Consider the following 20,240-nt stretch of genomic DNA (forward strand, 5'->3'; position numbering starts at 1 on the left):
AGTCGCATTGCAAAGAAACAAAAGCAAGAAAGAAATAATAAATAAAACAAGATAGACAAACAAAGAGACAGAGTTTTATAAGAAAATGTATTTGCAACATTTTTCAGCTTTCATACATAAGTAGGTGCTGCATATGTTTTTTCAGAAAGAGACAGTTAACTAAAACAAAACTCTTAAAGTGAAATGGTCACAAATTGAATTGTTCAGCATATAAACAAAAAGATGTGGAAAAAGTAATTCCAATTCCACACTGTACCAATATAAACCAACTACGAACAAAAGTGGGGGGGGGGGAAATCAAATGTGATGATTCTGTTGAAAGCAATTAGCCATTTAGTTCAAGTAAAGATGCAAGTTCTTACTCAATAAACCATTAAAATCTTCAAAAATAAGAGAGAGCTATATTTGCCGCAAAATATGTGCACAATTAAGTGACTGGGCATAAATAGGTATTTCAATCACAAATGCAACAACAAACATGTAAAACATCTGCTTCTCCCACTTGACCAATCATTATTCTATAAATCTTAACATTAGATGCAAAGCATGTAATTCATTAATTATTTCAAGTCATTTTGTATTATTGTTGTTAATTGTTGTTCAAGACCAGTTAGTCAGAACCCATTCTTCATAAGAGCTGTGAACTGGGAAAAACACAAAATGCTGCTATGCCTAACACCACATGTGACCACGATTAGCTGCATGTGGACCTACTCTGTATGTCGTAAGGAGTGACGAGGACTTTGCCTCTACAGAAAGGATTGTTTTATTTTGTTTGCGAGTGTGGAGCTACATGCATGAGGATGGATTGGGTGGGGTGTGCTTCAAGTGTATCCACCTTAGTCAAAAGCTTGACTACAGTTAAACAAAAAAAAAACCCCCCCCCCCCCCCCCCCCAAACACACACACAGAACTAAACACAAATCCCCATCTACTCTACCTTAAATGATGTTGGCTGTAAAACCACTGAGATGTAAGAAAACCCAGCACTCTCTATCTCACAGAGGACATGACAATCCACTTCTGTCTGGGTATATTTCCTATGTCAAAATAGGCAGGAGGCAAACGCTCACACTCATACTAATGGCCAACTTTAGTTTTTGAAATCACAATCACTATTACTTCACCACAGTGTCATATGACGTGTGCATGTGTCTTACAGTAATAAGTGGTCGATTAAAATGAATGACAGCACAGATACTACTGTAAGGCAAGTTCAGATTTGAGTAACACAGGCTATGAATATGACCAGTGTTGTCAGTGACTCATCACCTTACCTGAGTGTTTTCAGTTTTGGTTTACATATTGTGGAGCAGGGTAATTCTGTCAGCTAACACAGTTATATATCCATTTTTACTTAGCTACTACAGCTGTTCCCAAACTTTTTATGTTATCCACCCTCCCAACACACACTGTTCACATCTCAATGATGTGAACAGTTTCTTTTCTGGGATGTGATTGTTTATACTATTGCTGCATACATAACAGGGGACAATGAAACAGGTATGAACAGTCACTATTGGATTATGTACTCACGTTGTGAATAAAATAATACATTTTGTAATTCTTGCAACCGCTGTACAAGCACATTTAACCATAAAACATTTTGCAGACACACAATCTATGAAAACAAGTAGTGTTGTTGTTCGAAGTGTACCCAAATTTAAAACAACGTAGCAAAATTAAATTGATGGACTAGAAACTAGTCTCAATCAGAGACGCGAACCGCACCAAAGTACACTGAAAATCTGGCCATTACCTTAAATTTGACATGGTCTGTCAACAAAACTTGCTGACCTGAGAACTTTTTTGGATTTGCTATAGACTGTTACTCTACACAAAACCAATCCACAAAGCAGCAGTTTAAGCAGATGAACCTAACATCTGATCCAAATAACTTTCGCTGCAGTTTCTGTACTACATGTATAACGTTAAACAAGGCGACGATGACAAGAGTAAAGAACAGTCCTATCCAGGGTCCACCGACTCTCTTTAGCTCTGTTTACTGACTGAACTTGTAAAATCTAAGCTATTAAGGACATAGTTTTCTACCTTGGCATAACTCTGCCTGGCGTTTACCAATAAGTAATTAACAATTTACTTGACTTCGGCAATACTCTAGAACCCAGAGCCATACCTGACACTAACTGACACCTATCATTAGCTAGCTAATCCCGAGTCTTTAGTAATTTACTGAGCCTCGCCATCAGAAAAAAAAACACGTTCTGCTGCTTGACGTATTACATTCTTTAGTGTTTCTAACGCTGTTACAAGAGGTCGCAGCCTCCTGGTTGATGGCGTTTTAGCTTGTGGCTAATGCAGTTATTAAGGTAACCGCTAAATATCACAACGCTACTAAGGTTAGCTAGCAAGCTAATAACAGCAGGCCGCACCCTTTAGCTTCTGCTTTCTTAGACCATGTAAACAAGTCACTTGGTGATCGTAAAATACCTTAATATCCTCGATAAAGCATGTGGTTTCATCTTTGCTCCAGTTATTCAGGAGTTGCTGTCCTTTAGTCGCGTCAAACATGGACGTAGCTAGCATCCTCTGTTGAATATTTACCTGGCAGAAGGCCAGTCGACAACTCTTCCTGTTCTGTCGAGAGCAAGCACAACATTGACCAATAGGAAAAGTGACAAGTCAGGTACTGACCAATCAGATGGAAGCGAGCACGGGCAATTGGCAGTTTCTTCTTCCTATCAACACGAATGTTTTTATAGTAGTGGGAGTGTGCTCTTTGGAGACCCAACAGCAGGATCAGCAGGATTTAAGTATTACATAAAATATTATCTGCTATTTGTCAACAAATTCATTTTTTAAAATTCTCAGCATTATAAGAAAATAGATATAAAGATAGAAAAATACATTTAGACTGTTTTATACACACAGATTACATACATTTGAGAATAAAACGCACATAAAAAATACACATAAAAAAAATTAAGGTAGTTAATCATCTTGTGATTTTCCGTAGTGCTAAGCTGAAAGGATAAAGTAAATAGATTATCTTTCATTTCGACTGAAATTTCTGCTTAAACCAAGACAAGTTTCAGTGTTCAGAGTGGACCATATTTTTCAAGGTAATATGGCGAAATATTTCCCTTATTCATGAGTATCATAGAGAGGTGTTGCAAATTTTTATCTCAGTCTGTATCAGTAAAACAAGGACTCTGGCCAGTAGGGTAATAAAGGCTGCAGATTCAATTTGTGAAGCAGTGAAATGCAGAGCTGTTGGGACCACTCCAGGCTTACATTTCAAAGAGTCATGAGCATGTTAGTTGTAGTTCATAAGCTACAAATTATGCCAACATGCTGATGTTTAGGAGGTATAATTAAAATGTTCATCAGCAAAGTGTAGTGTGTTAACATGCTAGCAATTGCTAATTATTAATCATAAAGTAAAGCTGATGGGAATGTCAGTGGTATGAAAACTAATCGTTAGAGCTGAAAAGTCCAGTTAACATTCACGGGAGGGGGTAATATAACCTCATGGTTATATTAGGATTCATCCTAATGAGTGTGATACTTTTTGTACAAATCTGTCTTATAGATGATATTTTTCATAGGACAATTGAAAACTCTAACCTGCTAGTGGCACTAGAAGAAAAATATTGGGGGTTGTTAAAGTCAGCAGGATTCATCATCTGTGGCTCATTATCCCAGAGGACCACGGCCATGTGGGTACAAAATGTCATGGCAATCCATCCAATAGTTGTTAAGATACTTTAGCTGGGGTGCATCAACCAGCCAACCAACACTCAACAGTCTAACACGCAACAAACATTATGAGACACTTTGTTAAATAAAATACTTAAATGTCTTTGCCAACATGGGAGTTGTATTTCAAGCTTTGCTGTATTTTCTTCTGTTAAGTCATTCCTACAAACAATCTCACCTCTGCAATGATAGATTATGCTTCTATATGCCTAAAATGCCCAACATAACACAGATTAGTTCATAAATGGGTTTCTTTAAGTAGCTAAAAGCTGTTATCTTCTGGCCTGGGATCCAAAAGGGAAGAATACAAGAGGCCATTTGTTCTATTTAAAAACAATCTAATGCTAGGGCATCAGAAACAGAGCAGGGTACAACATCAACTTCTTCTTTGTTATGTCTAAGAATTGCGAGAACTCCAGGGTATTGCTTAATGTAAGAGGCTGTTGTCATGCCCTCTTCAAATCACAACAACAAAGCTTCCCCAAAGAACATGTAAGAGTGGTTTTATTGAAAAGGTGCCAAACATCAGGCTCAAAGCTTTTGCCTGCCAATCAAGCCTTCCCCCTTAGACCGACCTGTTCTGGTTGTGGCTTTAAAAGAAACCACCATCTCACATGAATTGTTTTTACTGCTTTCAACTAAACTCCTGAAGGAGGTCCCTGGTACAGTCACTACAGATATTCTATTAGTAATTAACAGCTTCACTTTTGGTTCATTCCCCACTTGTTTTAAATATGCAACAGTTCAAGGCCCTCTAGAGGACACCTAATTATAATTTTCTGGCTTGGGGCAATTATAGACAGACTACGGTATTCAAGCTGCCTTTTTTCAGTCAGTGGTTTAGAGGTTTAGAGAAAGTATTTTCTTCACAGACGTCATCTATGGACAACCACATCTCATAGAAACTGCGATCAGGTTCACAGGAAAAGGACTGCCACACTTGTAAATTCAGTGTTTTACTATATTCTTTTCTATTTTAATACTGTCTGACCCCCCAGACTGGTGCTATTATGTGTTCATTTAACCACATGGAGACAAGGTGGTTGATCACACATACAGATCCTAAATGGGCCTTTTTATATGTATCCGGCTGACTGATCTAATAAATGGTGTGCTCTTAACATTAAGATAGTTGGTCAGCCAAAATTGAGTTTTCCTGTAGAAATCAGAGTGGTGTTTCAATAAGATTTTTGTTTCCATCAAGCAGCAATGTAAAAATTGGTGTGGATTCCGAGCTACAGAGGACACATTTAAATTTCAGATACAGGGGGCCAGTGTTCCTAACGCTCAATTGAAAAACAGTGTTAGGTTTCTCATATTTTCACCATTGTTCCTGTTCAAGGAATGAATTGTGGTCTATGTAAACAACTCAGAACACAGAGTAAAAGATGTTCTATTAAATATATCATTTTGTTGTTGTCTCTGTTATCCATTGCTTGGCCTGCACAGTTTGGTGCTTTTCTGATAGACATAGTTTGTCCAAGTGTTCTGCTTTCAAAATATACATACATGTAGGGAACAGGGGAAATATAGTATTTCACATCATTATCAAGTCAACACATAACACTATCAAAACAGTTTTGCATTCTGATGAGAAATACTCAAAGCACATTAACTGGATTGCTTTGACTGTAAGATTACACTGCAACTGTGTGTTTGCAAAGATGAACAATCCCAAAAGTAAAGGGCTGGGTTGTTACTGAAAAAAAAAAAAACAAACAAAAAAAACTGTGCATAAAACCAGGTAAATTGATTTAATGATGAAAGTTGCCGTGTGCTACACACAAAGAGCTGCTTTGTCAGGAGGGATTGTGATATGTTTTTATTTACAGTGTTTTTGTCTTGTTCTTTAATGAAATCCCCAGGCCTCTTGATTACTGACAACCTTGTTCAGCTGCACCATTCACATTCAACACACTGGTTCAGTAATTGAATTTTTTAGAGGATATGCACAAGTTCAAAAGGTTCAGAGACCAGCTGAGGTTGTTGTAAAACACAGGCAGTAAAGAAACTAATAGCTCATATTTTAATAAATATAACATTTAATTAAACTACAAATGTGGTGGGTGCTTCAGCCAATTCTAACACCATAAATTATTACAGATTCTCTATTAACAGAAGGCATAGAATACATGAATAATTCATCCTGCAGACAATAACTTAAGTCTTCTAAAAACATCACGCTTACAGTTAATCAAGGCAGTATAACAAAACCAATTCCAATGGCCCGTAACAGCAGCAACAATCATTCAAATGACTCCAATCATGACTTGCATTAAATAAAACACAAAAGTAAGGCAAAATGCTTATTTTCATTCTGGCAAAGCGGAAATAAATGTTCAGCCTAATGGCAGTCTTGTCTCATAGAGCACACATGCTCATGCATGCATTCATATAACAATAAAACCACACTACAATATGTCTGTTTCAATAAGTTGCCCAACACAAAAAAGTGCAGGTGAAGAATAGATTCAAAAGCTCATGAGTACATCTCGTTCCTGCATGCTCGTGTAGAATGACTTTCCAAACACAAACGAGTGCAGTCCTGCCCTCAGCTTCTCAGCGAAGGCCATAACAATGTTCAGGTCTCCATCCACCGTCAGATCCAGGTCTGTCTTTAAATTGCGCAAGGATCGGAATGGCTTCTTCCCTTTTTGCCTGTGAAGGGAGGAGGAGAGGAACTGTTTTTGAATTGTCACAATAGTCAGGGTCTGAGGGTTTGCATTAGCATCTAGTTGGGCTGCAGCTGTGCGCGGGAATACCATGCCATGATGAATTATGTATGCTGCTACAGGATGGCAACTGAGCATTAACAATCTTGTCAAGGCACCTGTAAAATAGTATGCCCTTAGACCTCAGGCTGTTAGCAACACCATAAACAAGAATGCTTTTATGCCTTTGCACGAACACACAAATAATGGTTTTGCTTGTGTAGTTAGTCTTGTCTCTGGAGTGAGATATATTCAGACTTTTACTGTGTATCAAAATGACAATTCTGGAGCTATTTTAAGCATTTCATACCTAGCAGGTAAAATCAATTGAATATCTGCACTGTAATTTATATTAATTCATATATAACAGCTTATTGCAATTGTAAAAAATGAAAACATTTTTGTGTATTTGCTTTTTATGATTTACAATTGAACATATCAATGTGCCCCCCAATAATATAGACATGCTTTATGCGTCATATCTGATGTATTGATTCAAAGGCCCCAGTACAAGACCCATCTTGTACTGTTTCTCTATTTTTTTTCCTCCTGATTTTCACATATGTGTAATCAGAATATACGTTGGAGAGTAAATATTCCAGAAGATAAGAGCTCTATAGCCACTTCTCTCACAGACCTGAAGGTTTTAAATGTTAAATTTTTTATAGTAAAATTTCTGAACCTTTTTAATTTTATTTTTTTTTTACAATAGCTGCAAACATCCATCCTTGCAGGCACAGGGAGAACATGCAGACTCCACACAGAAGGGCCCAGACTGGGATTCAAACCTGGAACCCTCTTGCTATGAGGCGACAGTGCTAACCACTGCATCAATTGCAAACAGTTGCTTATTAACAAATCCATCAGATATGGATTAGCACTTGTTTGGAGGAGTATTTCTGGCCTTCTGATGAATCCAATATTCAGTCCTCCTGTTGTGGTTTCCACTGACTGCTGGCTCTTGTGGGAAAGGTCTGACTCCAAACGTAACCTGCAGTTTGATGGAGCATACCATGGTTTTATCGGAGTTTTTTTTTTTTTTTTGCCCATTGCAGCTGGAAACGATGCAGTTAAAAGATGTGACAATGAAACCTGAGCGAAACGAAAACATGAGGCTGAAAGTGATTAAAATTAGGAGAACTGCAGAGGAAGGTGACATTTTCTAATGGTTTGTCATTATAAGTGACACCTTTCACATGATGCACAGACAGCTGATCCACTGTCAATAACATTTCTTATACTGTGACTCAACATGAATGAATGCTTTTGAAAGACTAAGATACAAGAACTGTTGGAGCTGATTTTCTTGTGTGAGTACAATATTTGGTGCAAGTATTTCGTGTGCATGCAGGCTTGTTTGCATTTACTGATGCAACAATGTGAGAAACTTGAGTAAACCCATTGCTTTATGTGACGCTGTGTCATCTTAATTTTACTGTGCAGAGCACTTTTGAGTGTAAATGATCTCAAAGATAATTGTTAGTTACAGAGACATTGACAATAATTTATATTTACATTTGAAGAATTGAATATTTATCTACAGTTAAAAGCTGAAGAGTGTAAAATATATCAACATTAGGACCAAACAGAAGTAACTATTACAGTCAGTAAGTATTTCAGTATTTTGCAAACACAGAAAAAAATGCCAAATCACGTAGAAGGATAGAAGTAAAGGAACAAAAAGGGAGCGACTGCTGTCCTGCAAGGAGTGAGAAGGTCAGTCCACAGTTGCGGAGCACAGAAGGCGAGTGAGTCAAGCCCAGATGGAGCGATGACCAGATCGCCACAGGAAGGGTGGCATGAGAAAAAAAAAAAAATTCATGGAAATCTGAAGACACAGTGGGCTGCAATGTCTCAGATGAATTGTTGGGGTTTCAGAAGGTGCTTCTGGAGCTGAGCCAGAAGGTGGGTACTGTAACTAATGGGACTAGAGGATGAATAGAAATACAATTATTTCTAGTTATGTTACAAGGAACTGAACAAGGTCCCCAAAGAGGAGAATAATTAGCAGTAGTGGTATGAAACTTGTTTTATCCTTTAGTGAAAGCTCAGGTAACTGTATACGTGAGAGAGAGCCATCAGGTCACCTTGCAACCTGGCATACAGTCTCATTTCTGTGCCTGGGAGGGGGGTGGAGAAATGAGAATTTCTTGTCAGTGATCAAAAAGTGATCATAAAAAGATCATTTGGTGTTTTGATGATGATGAGGGAAAGCATCATTTCTGGCATCGCTCCAGGAAATTGAGCTGTGGTGACTGGGAAGGCCACAGCACGTGCTCTGTGTCATTTTCTCGCTCAAAACATTATTCACCAGACACGTGCGCTATGTTGACGGGGAAGCTGTCATTCTGATGCTGAGGATTCATCATCCACTGTAGCTCAACAACCACCTGCCTCTTCCCAGTTTCTCCCCAACACCAATCACCATCATAAACCAGTCCTGTGAGCCTGACGCACTGCAAGGCAGGTCAGATTTTATTCCGATAATTTAAGGTATCTGCCATTTGTGGCATGTACAAACTTTGTGTAAAATGATTCATCTGATGATTGTCACTTTAAGCTATAAAATATCAGAAAATAGTGAAATCTAGTTTCCAGGGAGCAGTGGAACATTTTCTTATTGTCTGTTTCATCTTACCAACAGTTCATAACTGAAATTGTGTATATGTATGCAAAACAAACAAAAAAACGTGTTAAATGGTTTGTAAAATTTAATGCATCAATAAGGTCATGACTGTAACATGTCTAAAACTTTGCCAATAAAAATGAACATGGTACAGCTGTAAGGTGTTCGCCTCCTGTCAGCGCAGGATGCCTCATCAGTGGAAAAATGTAATCTTGCAGAATGCCTTTTTAATTATTGGCATTTACTATCCCCCATGAGGAAGGGAACAGAGTACAAGCTGCTGTCGTAAACTAACAGTATGAATATATGATTGGACCCCATTGGCACACTCAGCACCTTACAGTGTTTGTGCATATCAATAAGGACGTCTGCTGTCAGACCTTGTCTGCTTGTTCAGAACTCACATGAATACGAGTTTTCTTCCATTGCTTCATTACTTCTTCTGCCAAACCTGCGCGGTTCCCTGACCATACATTCCACTCTGAGTGCTACCTGACATTCTGCTCTTCATCTTGATTTGAGTGTCCCCTCCCTCCGTATGTGCTTTAGAACTCTGAGGGTGTGCACTCACTTTGTAGCTGTGTCTTCGCTCTCCTGCATCCACACTGTCCATCTACATGATTAACATTACTTTCATCTGAGTCCTCAGCCAACACATTTCTCAACTGGCGTTAATGCTGTCAGTTCATCTATGTCTATGTTTGCCTATGAGCTTGCTGTACCTGCATCCTTGAACAACAAAACGCTGGGGATTAGATTACCAGATGTTGGAGAACAGTCATGTGGCTATTGTGGCTCCGAACTCAGGCAAGTGTGTTCCGTCAAGCCACAGCTACAAGGTTTTAGGGTATATCTGGATGTGTGCCCTACAGGGGGCCCCAATGGTGATGTCACTATCAGAGCAAGGTCAGTGACTGCAGCGCAAAGTCAAAGTAAACAAGAGAGTTATCAAGCTCTGGTATTTAGATTTGTTGAAGTTTTTCTGGAACAGGCTCTGTGAGTGGTGGTGGTTTGTTGCCACAGGATAATCATTTTTCTTATTTGGATTAAAGTCTTAATAAAGACAGTTCTTACGTTTCGTCCTCGATGTACTTGAGCAGTGTGAGGGCCTTCCTGTGGAGCAGCAGCAGGAACTGGGCCAGGTAGGTGCTCCGCAGGGACAGGCCTGGCTTCAGCATGAACACCTGGGTACGACACAGGATGTCAATTAGTAGTCCAAACTACAGCTCTGCTGGGGGGAAAAAAGGATTGGAATAAAACACTGCACCTTCCTCTGTGCTAACCTTGAGAAACAAACATATTGCTGTTGCCATGAGAAAAACTTCCACGGGAATGGATGATGGGTTGTGACCCTTGGGAATAAATTCTACTGCTCTGTATCTACGGGCCCCGGAGACAGTATCTGTGAGGTGGGAGCACCATCATTCAAGTGCTTGCTGAAGCCAGACGCCAGGCCTGGTCTGTGTTCAATAGCACTGTACCTCAAACAAAATCTGAAAATGCATCTGTCACTTTCAACTTCACAACACTGTGCACTGCAGTAAAGCTGTAGTCGTAGACAGCAAAAGGGAGCAAAAAGCACAAAAAAATACCACAATCGCTTCGACACATAGTTGATTTTGTGCTGCTTAAACCCTTATAAGCACCCTCTGGCTGAATGACAAACTACACATCATTTGAAAGCAGAAAGCCTCTTGATTGTTTGGGAGTAAGCCATTTAAAAACTTCCTATCACTGCAACAGCAGCTTGCAAAATGAGCGCACGGAAATCATAACAGCATATAACTAAAGCAGGCGAGGAAAAACACATTTCTACCATGTTCTTGCCTCTGTGAATGTGGTTCAGTAACACTTTAATAATCCTGACTTTCCAGAGTTATTTTTCAAAGGAAACCAGATTCATGAACAAGAGATCAAGAATATTTTTTATTTAGGGTATATCATTTTAAGGCTTGTACAATAAGAAGGGGGTGCTTTCAGTTGAAGGTGATCTAATTTGTTATTCATTTTTTCTTTCAGGGACGCTGCTCTTGTTCTCTTTCAAATAGAAACCATTTACATACCCTCTCACAGAACACAGCAGGTGTGAAAGAACATTAACATTAGGCCTCCAAAACATGTTATTTGATTTAAGCAGGAAATGACTGCATTTATATCGTGCTTTTATCCCTTTACAACTTGCCTCTGATTCGCACACGGTCAGCAGCGGGGAGTTTAACCCAAGGACACCAAGTATTTTATCGTTTCGGATGATAAAGTGCGTGTTTATGCATGGTTCCTAATTTAAGCACATTGTCATTTCATAGGGTACCTTTATCGGAGTAGCTTTTCTTTTATTTATTTTAGTTTTCTTCTAAATGATGATAATAGTAAGCGCTTTGTTTATGTGTTTTTCGTGTCTCATTTCTTCTGACTGCAGGAGGGCTTTCTTGGTTTACATGGAAACAATGAGGAATGATATGGCAAGAAGCACTGTCATGTTCTTACCTCATCTATAAATGACTTCACCAATTTGTCTTTATGCGTGACGTCTTGAAATATATTCCTAAGAAAAAAACGTTTAAGAGATTAGCATTTTTATTTATTTTTTAAACAAATAAAATAGTGTATTCAACATGTAGAAGCACCACTCATGTGACAGATACTGTGTGTGCGTGGCTCACAAGTCAGGTGTGAAGGTTTCATCAGTGTGGATGACTGTGTCGGGGGGAATGTCATCCTCGCTGTCCGTCTTCCAGAGCGCACTCAGCTCAGACCGCATGTAGCGCCGCTGGTTGTACGTGTGCTCGTGGCACGGCGGCATCTGCTTGACGGTGTTGATGTCGACGTCGATGTGCGTGGTCGGGTAAGGTGAGTAGAGCACCTGGCGGAAGGGCAGGACGAAGCTGCCTGTGGAGTCCTGGGAATGAAAAGAAGGCAGGGGAGCGCTCATCATGACAGTCTGTCAACCCTCAGGTAATCTCACAGCCTGGGCTGATTACAGTTTTATGTGAAGTGTAAGAGCTTGTTTATATTATTCTGCTTTGTGACGCAGAAAGTCTGTTGCCTCCACGTCGCTCAGTCCTAATTTGAAGATCAGACAGCACAGAGCATGCAAGGCTTCTATAAGAAGGAACAACATTTCTTCTTTGTTTTCAAAAAGTTAAATTATTCATCAGAACTTCTGATGCACATTTATAATTAAAATAGAATACATAATCATCAGAGTAGCTATACAAAAACATCATCTATCCACGTCATATATGTACATGAAGCTTTTATAAAAAATTTCAGGTTTTTTTTTTTTCAAAGCATTAAGCTTCTGATTTCCTGTTCTGCTGTTTCTCCCATTTTATTTTTTTGTGGAAATCTATAAGAAGATTCTGCTGGAGCTTCACAACACAGCTGAAGTGTCCCTTACTGACTCTCTGTTGACACAAAGAGCCATCTGCCTATGTAGCGTGAAGCTCTCCTGTCTTTGCAAAACAGTAGTAAATAATAGGCCAACTTCTCTAAAATCTTAAACTTTGCTGACGCGCACAAAAGAAAAATGTGACGGCAAACTGTGAGGGGAATACACTAAGAAGAATACTAAACAATTGGAACATATTTAGACGATTCAGTATATTATTCTGCATATGGCAGTTGGCTGATTAGAACCTCATGAAGACAACACAGAAAGCTGCATGTATTAAAACACATTAGGCAGTGTGGTAATAAAAGATCTTACTGCAACTACTTCACGTCCGACAAAGAAATCGCGTCACAACAAAGCCAGGTTTAAATTCAAATCACATTATGCTGTATGACGAAAGGAACAGGAGGCTACCTTCAGCAGACCCTGAACGAACAGCCCTGTGTCATATTTAAAGGAAGAGTCAGCCTTGCAGAGGCGAGAGCACTTCCTCTCAGCCGGGGTGAGGAAGAGGCAGAGAGTCCGCACAATCTGCGAAAGAGACGAGAGATACATTTCAACACTTCATAGTTCTGGTTTTGATTATTTACATGGTGTACTCAATAGCTTGAAGGTGATGGAAACGAGTTACGGGTATATTTTGGAACTACTCAAAATATGTCACTAGAAAAAGTCATACAAAGTTATGAAACCATTCTGAATTACATTTCCTTTTCTCAAAACGTTCACATATTTTTTTGCTTTCGCCTTGATTTTTCAGGCTGTTAGATTAAAAAGTGGTGGACTCCTGCACACCGGCAGCGAAAATCTATTTAAGACACTACATTTCAGCACAAACTTTACTGTAGAAGCAACACTTTGGTTATTGACCTTAATCTGGCTTTAGGCTTGAGGCTAGCTGTTAAAATACAAATAAAAGTCTTGATTTAATTGGTGCTCAGTTCAGGCCTAAAGCCAATAAAACTCCAAATTAAGGCTGTGCTCCCCTTTGATATTCACTGGGCAAGATGTTAGTAAGCTGTCTCTTAAACGTATGTTGTGCAATATAAAGCTTTCTCTCCCTTTAAGCATGTCCAACTTTTCTTGCTTTAAAACCCATTTTGAGAAGCTAATATGCTTTCTCAAATAACTTCTATCTTTTTGGAAGCAGCTGCAGCAATAACTGTGCTGCCAAGCCCAGACAGACATTGACACAAGCAGTAACAGAGACTGAAAAGTGCATGAGGGACTCATTAAACTCAAAACAACAGCACAACACACTTCAAAACATTCTAAATTATGTAGATGCATTACAAATTTGTCTGTGTGCAACCACTAATCTGGTAAATTTACCTTATTTACTTTCTCTGGGTTGCTTCCAACCACTATCGAACAGCCACATGTCTGCAGATGAGAGCTGATGGCCCTGAACCACAGAGACAAAGATATGCAAATTAGAGCCCATTAGCTTCATTAGCATTGCTCTAATTACTAATGACAGCTTTTAGGAATAATGATAAAGTCAGAGGAGCTAGGTCCAAAAAACATTTGAGACTGTACAGAGGAGGAATTTAGGTGGTAACTCCCTCTGGGTCAGTACAAAGTTGCATCTGCACGGTTAACCTAAAATGTGTCTTTTTACTTGTGTAGTTTGATTCATATTCTTTTATTCTTTCGGTTGATCTGTTATTGTCTTGTTATAAATTTCCATTGGCAATGGATACCCTTTAGATTCAAGTCAGTTAATTCCAGTTTACAGATGCTTTGTCATCTCCACAGGATGCCAAACTAATCTTGCTCTACTCAGAACATTTGGGAGCTTCACTGCCGGAGCGGACTTTCCAGACTCACAACACTAACAGCGATTTAGCTTGTCCTTTCTCTGGAGGAAACTTCGGCTAAGTGGAGAGCCATTACTCATCATTGGAAGGTTGATGGGTGTTAAATGGACACTGTTCATCATCCGTCTCTATTTGCCTGTATCAGAATGCTTACTTGTGGAGGAAATCCTCGTGGCAACTGTCCCCGATGTCATCATCATTTAGCACGGTGTCTTTTATCTGCTCAGCGGGAGTGAAATAAATGAGTCATTTTAAAAATTGATCAAGACAAAAGTGCTGATGGTCATATTTTCAAGGACTTCGATGAAAACAAGGTGTAACAGTGTAGGAAACAGGGAGAAAGATTCTAAGGAGCTTCTTTGTGTTGCTTTTCATCATGCTTTTCATATTTTATTTGCATATTAGAAGAGAACAAATGTGTTGAATCACACTGGGTGGTATCTAGGCAGAGAACCTGGATAATTTATACCTTTTGGAAATAGAGACCACCTGAACAAGTGAAATAGCAAACGGAATTCAAAGCTGGAAACCAAGATTTTTTTTATCATATGTGATTGAATTTAACGAGTCACTGAAACTATCATGTTCAAAAGTTAAGCTACTAACTCACTGACAAATCTAAAGCCTTTCTCCAAAGCTTTACATTCCTGTTGCTGTCATGTTCCAAATGACTCAATATGGTTTCTAGTTCTTTTGTTGTTAATTGTGCAGTGTTTAAATATGAGAGGACGGGGTAGTGTGTGTGTGTGTGTGTGTGTGTGTGTGTGTGTGTGTGTGTGTGTGTGTGTGTGTGTGTGTGTGCTGCTCACATCAATGTCTTCTGGCACGCTGTGGGTCTTCATCGAGGCCAACAGCTCCATGATGGGGACAATCTCCAAGCTCAGCACTGAGATGATGTTGTAGCCCTAAAAGTGAAGAAAAGTGGGAAGGGGTAACTCAAGCTCTGCACAAACACCAAAGCCAAGTCCACTGCAGGGACTGACTCACAGCTATTGTTTTAAAACAGAAGGTTCCGGATTTAAATGTGTTTTAGGCAATTCACAATAAAAGGTTGTTGTAAGCTGGAAATAAACCAACTGATAATATTCATACGACTGAGTTTTGCAAGGTGATAGACAGACTAAAATGAGCTGAGTCAGGACACTGTTGTATATAGTTCGCCTTCATACTAGGAGGCATGAAATCCACATATTTTGTATATTTGCATGGACCACGTTTCTGCCCTAAGGCTGGGAATCAGTATTTGTCTGCTACAAGAGCCATTGCAACTAATACGAAGCTTTCAAAGCAAAACAAGTTGAAACAGAGCTCCAAAAAAGCTCCAGTGGGTCCATCGAACCAAATAAAACACCTGCTAAAATATTCACGACATCAGGGGGAACGGTCTGACATGAGAAACACTGTTCAAAAGGCAAAACTAACAAACAGGGATGTGACAAACACACACAAAACATGGGAGATTGAGATATAGGCGTTCAGCCTGTGTCTGCCACAGTGATGTATTTTGAAGCCATTTTTCATAAAGTGTCATGTGTCACATTATTTTGTCTGCCCCTATTATTACCTGCTCACTAGCTTCCTCTGAAGGAGCTCTCAGGTCTAATTAACCAACCTACTCTGCTATGTTGTTGGGAGACTACAACTTTATTATTCTTCCAATGTTGTTGCAATCCCAAACGGGTAAAACAAATGAGATGGATTATTTAATACCCCTTTAAAATCAGAAACAAAGGCTAGATTGGGTATTAAAGTAAGTTTTATGATTATAAAGGGTGACAATTTGACTACTCTTGTGCGAATACTAAGTGTATGTACAGGAGTGAGATTTAGAGGGATCAGCAGGAATAACGGTACCTTCTGCATCCAAATGCGTCCCTTGCGGATAACATGCTTTAGCCTCTCCACACAGATGGCGTGCAGAGGAAGGTAGAAAGCCAGCTCTGTCTGAGGCAGGATAATGGACAAGGCACAGGTGTTTTTGTCCCCCTTCAGCTCACCATCGAAGATCAGAGACACAATAATGACTCCCTTTTCCGCTAGGACAAAGAACTTTACATCCACAGCACCACATTCAGCACTACGCAGAATCTCCCCATTAAGTGTGTGATTGGCTAAAAATGTGACCTCTCCATCGCTAAGGAACATCAACTGGTCACCCTTTGGTGCCCAGATGTGTCGCACACGTGGACCCAGGATGTTGTCCCAGTAGGCAAAGGTGGCAGCCAGCAGCGGACATTCTCCCTCTACTGCTACCTCAGACTTTGCCACAGCAGGTGACTGGGGTGGACAGCCTGAAGACATTGGGGAGATTTGAAGAGGTCACCGACTTCCCAAGTAAGAGTGAATGATGATAAACCTACATCATAAACACAGAAGACATCAGTTATATTTGGAATACTAGTCAAATGCAGCATTGCAAAAAGAGCTTCATGTCAGGAATCTATTTTAATTCCAAAGGTCTCTAAAGCAACCAATCTGATTTGCCACTTGCCTAATGACCACAGAGAGGCATCTTCAACTTACATAGTACAAGAAATCTAATAAATCGAAAGCTTTGAGGGGATGTGAAAGTGATTTGTTTAGGTCAGCTGATACTTCTCAGACCGTCCCAAAAGCAACTTCTCCTTCTTACAAACATGAAACTGAATGTTTAATCAAATGCATTTCCTAAGAAGTGCTTTCTTGTTATTATTGTTATTATTATTTGCCTAATATGTGTAAAGAGCGCACCAAACGCCCACGCCAGTCTTTATGATCTTTTGCGGAATATACTATATACTATACAACAATATACTTATATACAAACATTTTTTCAGTGAAATTTCTCTCTGTCTTGGCACCGCTCGTTATACCTAGAGTTGTATAGAACACTAAGTGAGACATTAAAACTCACTCTTAATTGACTATATGTATACCAATAAATTACGTTTATATAAGTTCTGCAGATGTTGTTTTGCCAGATCCGTAGTAAACAATGCAGCTTTATATTGACCATTTGTACAACAGAATTCGGTGTTACATATTTCACGGTACACAATACAACAGAGCGTAAACAACTCAGATTTACGTCTTGTGAAACTAAGCAACAAAGGTAGTAGGTAGTATTAAAGGTAGTATCAGGAAGCAGTAAGACACAAATAACATTAGTGTTCATAATCAGTCAATACTTTGTAGTGGGCTTTTGAATCCAGTCTAGCTTCGCTAACTAGCATTAGCCAAACTAACACTGACAAAGCAGATGAATGACATCGCTATAACTTACTTGTTCGCGTCTTTGTGGGCTAAATCTCCATGCCGCAGCGTTTCTACAAGAATATTTTAAAATGCTGCCGAGAAGTCATCACTGCATGTTTGTTTCTGTTATTGTCATAACGTATCATGCAGTTTTGCTCTCTTCAAGACATGACCTTCTACGTCAGCCCTACGTCAGCCATCTAAAGAACTGTACAGCGTCCTCTAGCGAACGAGGCGTGACGGTGGACGGTGAGTCAGTGATGTCATTTTTATTCCAGGCGGCCACCTGCAGAAAATTAGTTATTTAAATTCATTTACATGGAGCCATAGTCATACAAAGTGATGTTTCTGCAGCCTTTTAACTTCATCTCCCGGGGCTAGGCTCTGTGAGTCCAAATGGCAACCCCATTTCAGTCCTAGGAGACCTAATAAAAGCTTTTGTTCTTTTTCCCTTTCATTACAATTGAATTTACAGCATCTCCATTAAATATCTGGCTGCAGAGCCACACCGGGAGAACTGTGTCAACAGATGTTGACATGTCTGCGTTTCTTCTACTAGGATATATCATCTGTTTTCAAACTCACAAGAATTTTAAACACCCTTTGGCTTAAGAATGGACTCATCCAAAATTAGGAGTTTTCACACATCCACAGAAGAAAGCAATGTACCAAAGTGTGTGCACTATGAAGTGTGTGCACTATGAAGTGTGTGCACTATGAAGTGTGTGCACTATGAAGCAGCTTTCTTTGGCTTTTTCCCATCACAGAAATTTGGCTGAATTACTGTATAACCGCAAGTACTTCACATGTGGTCACAGTGCTACATGTTCACCTACACACTGTATACAAACTAGAGCTAACACTTAATTTACAATATTGTTCCTAATGGTCTCAGTAAGACACTAATGACTGTTGGCTCTAAATGGTCCATCTGCAATTCAGAACTATGAACAGTCAACCCTCACTATAAAACACAATTACACAGGGAGCTGAAAATGGTATACCCACTTGTTCCGCCATTTAAGGAAGAAATGTTTATTCACTTTCCTGCTTGGAAAACGCAGACAACAATAAGATTCTAAGAGGTCATTGGTCTTGACCCAGAAATATTGACACACACACTTGTGTTTCCATCACTTTTGGGGAGATTACATAAACTTACATTCATTTCCTGGAGGCTTAACCACCACCTAACCATAACAATAAACATTACTTGCCTAATCTTGACCTTGACCTCAGCCTAACCTTAACTCAAGTCTTCACTGCAAAATTTAACGAATTACATTGTGGGGACTTGTATTTTGTCCCCATAAGTAAAGTTGGAGTTCCCTAGAACAGGAATATGCATACACACACACACACACACACTTATGGATATATTAAGAAGAAACTCCAAGTCACGTAAACAAACAGATGATTACAAGTAAAGTAATAATATCATGAAAGGTTACTTTTTGAGAATGTCATTTATTCCTTCCCAGACTGTTCAGTGAAGTTTAGAGCCAATGGCGTGCCAGAAGGAAAAAAATAAACATTTCATGTTATCTGTCTTTTTCATGCATGATGCAAAAACCTAAGGTAAAATTGTCTCTGTGCTTTCATACCTAACCTGTTTGGTTTAGTTAAAATGGTGATGCGTATGAGCTGGTGTCAAAGGTGTCAAGCAGCATCTGGTGCAGAACGGCATCTGAACAAAGACTGCTTAGATAGTTTTCACCTCCATCTCCAATTGCTAGTCATTATTCATAACATGCAGCCCATTCGCAATATAATAATATCCTATTAATAATTCTTTTAATCAGTTATTGCTTCGTGAGCTCTTTCTGATACCATAGAACAAAAATATATACAGTGAAAGCATTGCTTCTTGAATATCTGGACACATTAATCTGCTGCAAAATTTCACTTGCTGCTACAGCAACTTGATTAGATCGGCTACAAGGAAATAAATCATGATCAGCTTGTTTTAGGACAGAGACGGCTGTCATGGCTTGTTAGGTTGAACAGGCAATTTCAAATACATATATGTTTTAAATTTCTTTTGTCATAATGGAAATGACTGATTGTACATTATACACAGGTGTATTCTGTCAGAGAAATACAAATAAAGAGTAAGACTCAGAGCTCTCAGAACAGCATAATACTCTGTAGCTTGGGACACTTACGACTGTAAGTTTCTTTGAGCAGGAATAAGAAAAAATAATAAGATACAATATACCCCTCTCTGAGTTCCAAATAGCCTCATGTATAGTTATGTATTATAATGTAATAATTATCCCTGTTATTTTCTTGTTAGATGCATTTTTAGATTCATACAGTGTAACAGTGATTTCTGTGCCACCCCAAAATGACCACTTGTCCCATCCTGACCACCACACAGAAAAGTGCTTGACTTTGACTCTGGTGGACAGTCATTGAGCAGGTCAGCTGAAAAAAGTTGTCTCCTGCTGAAGTTTCAAGGTCACTGCCCATGAACAGCCTCTCCTAATTGTGTACCTCCCGCCTGCACTACTGATTTCAGTCTGTGAACAGCAGTGCAGCCTTACTGCTGCAACAGAGGTGAGAGCCTTCCCACTACTCTGTATTTTTCAAAGACAAAAGGGTAAAAATTCTCAAAAATTGCCTATGGCATGTTTATTGAACCACTTTTAATATGAATACAATAAGTTATTTAATTATTTTTTGTGGTAATTTGCCCTTTGTGGATTGTCTACAAATAGAAGGAGTGTTAATAC

General features: G+C 39.2%; 2 protein-coding genes across 13 annotated transcripts in view; both read right to left on the reverse strand.

The window, feature by feature from the left end:
• kiaa1109 (KIAA1109 ortholog) overlaps positions 1-2,624 on the reverse strand; it is a 64,020-nt gene extending 61,396 nt beyond the window's left edge. For 7 of the 11 annotated variants that reach the window (XM_046411987.1, XM_046411986.1, XM_046411981.1 and 4 more), the window contains exon 1: positions 2,452-2,623. The gene's annotated coding sequence lies outside the window, so the exon portion shown is untranslated. Of the gene's footprint in view, positions 1-2,451 lie in introns of all 11 variants that reach the window. The other 4 variants (XM_046411979.1, XM_046411983.1, XM_046411977.1 and 1 more) reach the window with 1 other exon arrangement.
• Positions 2,625-5,527: 2,903 nt separating this feature from the next.
• Positions 5,528-17,747, reverse strand: c9orf72 (C9orf72-SMCR8 complex subunit). 2 transcript variants are annotated; one of them, XM_046413364.1, is made up of 11 exons: positions 17,534-17,747; positions 16,525-16,627; positions 16,126-16,215; positions 15,081-15,176; positions 14,426-14,490; positions 13,784-13,856; positions 12,866-12,982; positions 11,721-11,956; positions 11,545-11,602; positions 10,132-10,241; positions 5,528-6,378 (listed from the first exon to the last, which is right to left on the reverse strand). In XM_046413364.1, the coding sequence occupies exons 2-11, from the start codon at positions 16,570-16,572 to the stop codon at positions 6,192-6,194; spliced, it is 1,080 nt and encodes a 359-aa protein (XP_046269320.1). In that variant the 5' UTR covers positions 16,573-16,627; positions 17,534-17,747; the 3' UTR covers positions 5,528-6,191. The 2 variants fall into 2 exon arrangements, with proteins under 2 accessions (XP_046269320.1, XP_046269319.1); XM_046413363.1 differs by having other exon boundaries at positions 16,126-16,627; positions 17,534-17,746.
• Positions 17,748-20,240: the final 2,493 nt, after the last annotated feature.

Source organism: Scatophagus argus, chromosome 15 (genome assembly GCF_020382885.2).
Source record: "Scatophagus argus isolate fScaArg1 chromosome 15, fScaArg1.pri, whole genome shotgun sequence".
Taxonomy (NCBI): Eukaryota; Metazoa; Chordata; class Actinopteri; family Scatophagidae; genus Scatophagus; species Scatophagus argus.

What these genes read in the sequence shown, in the direction of transcription:
- c9orf72 (XM_046413363.1), bottom strand. Translation starts at nt 16,572, where the DNA reads ATGTCTTCAGGCTGTCCACCCCAGTCACCTGCTGTGGCAAAGTCTGAG. An exon ending in GCGTGCCAGAAGACATTGAT is followed by an intron (nt 14,491 to 15,080) that starts GTGAGCAGCACA and finishes CCCGCTGAGCAG; the next exon opens with ATAAAAGACACCGTGCTAAA. An exon ending in TCGTTCAGGGTCTGCTGAAG is followed by an intron (nt 11,957 to 12,865) that starts GTAGCCTCCTGT and finishes TTTCATTCCCAG; the next exon opens with GACTCCACAGGCAGCTTCGT.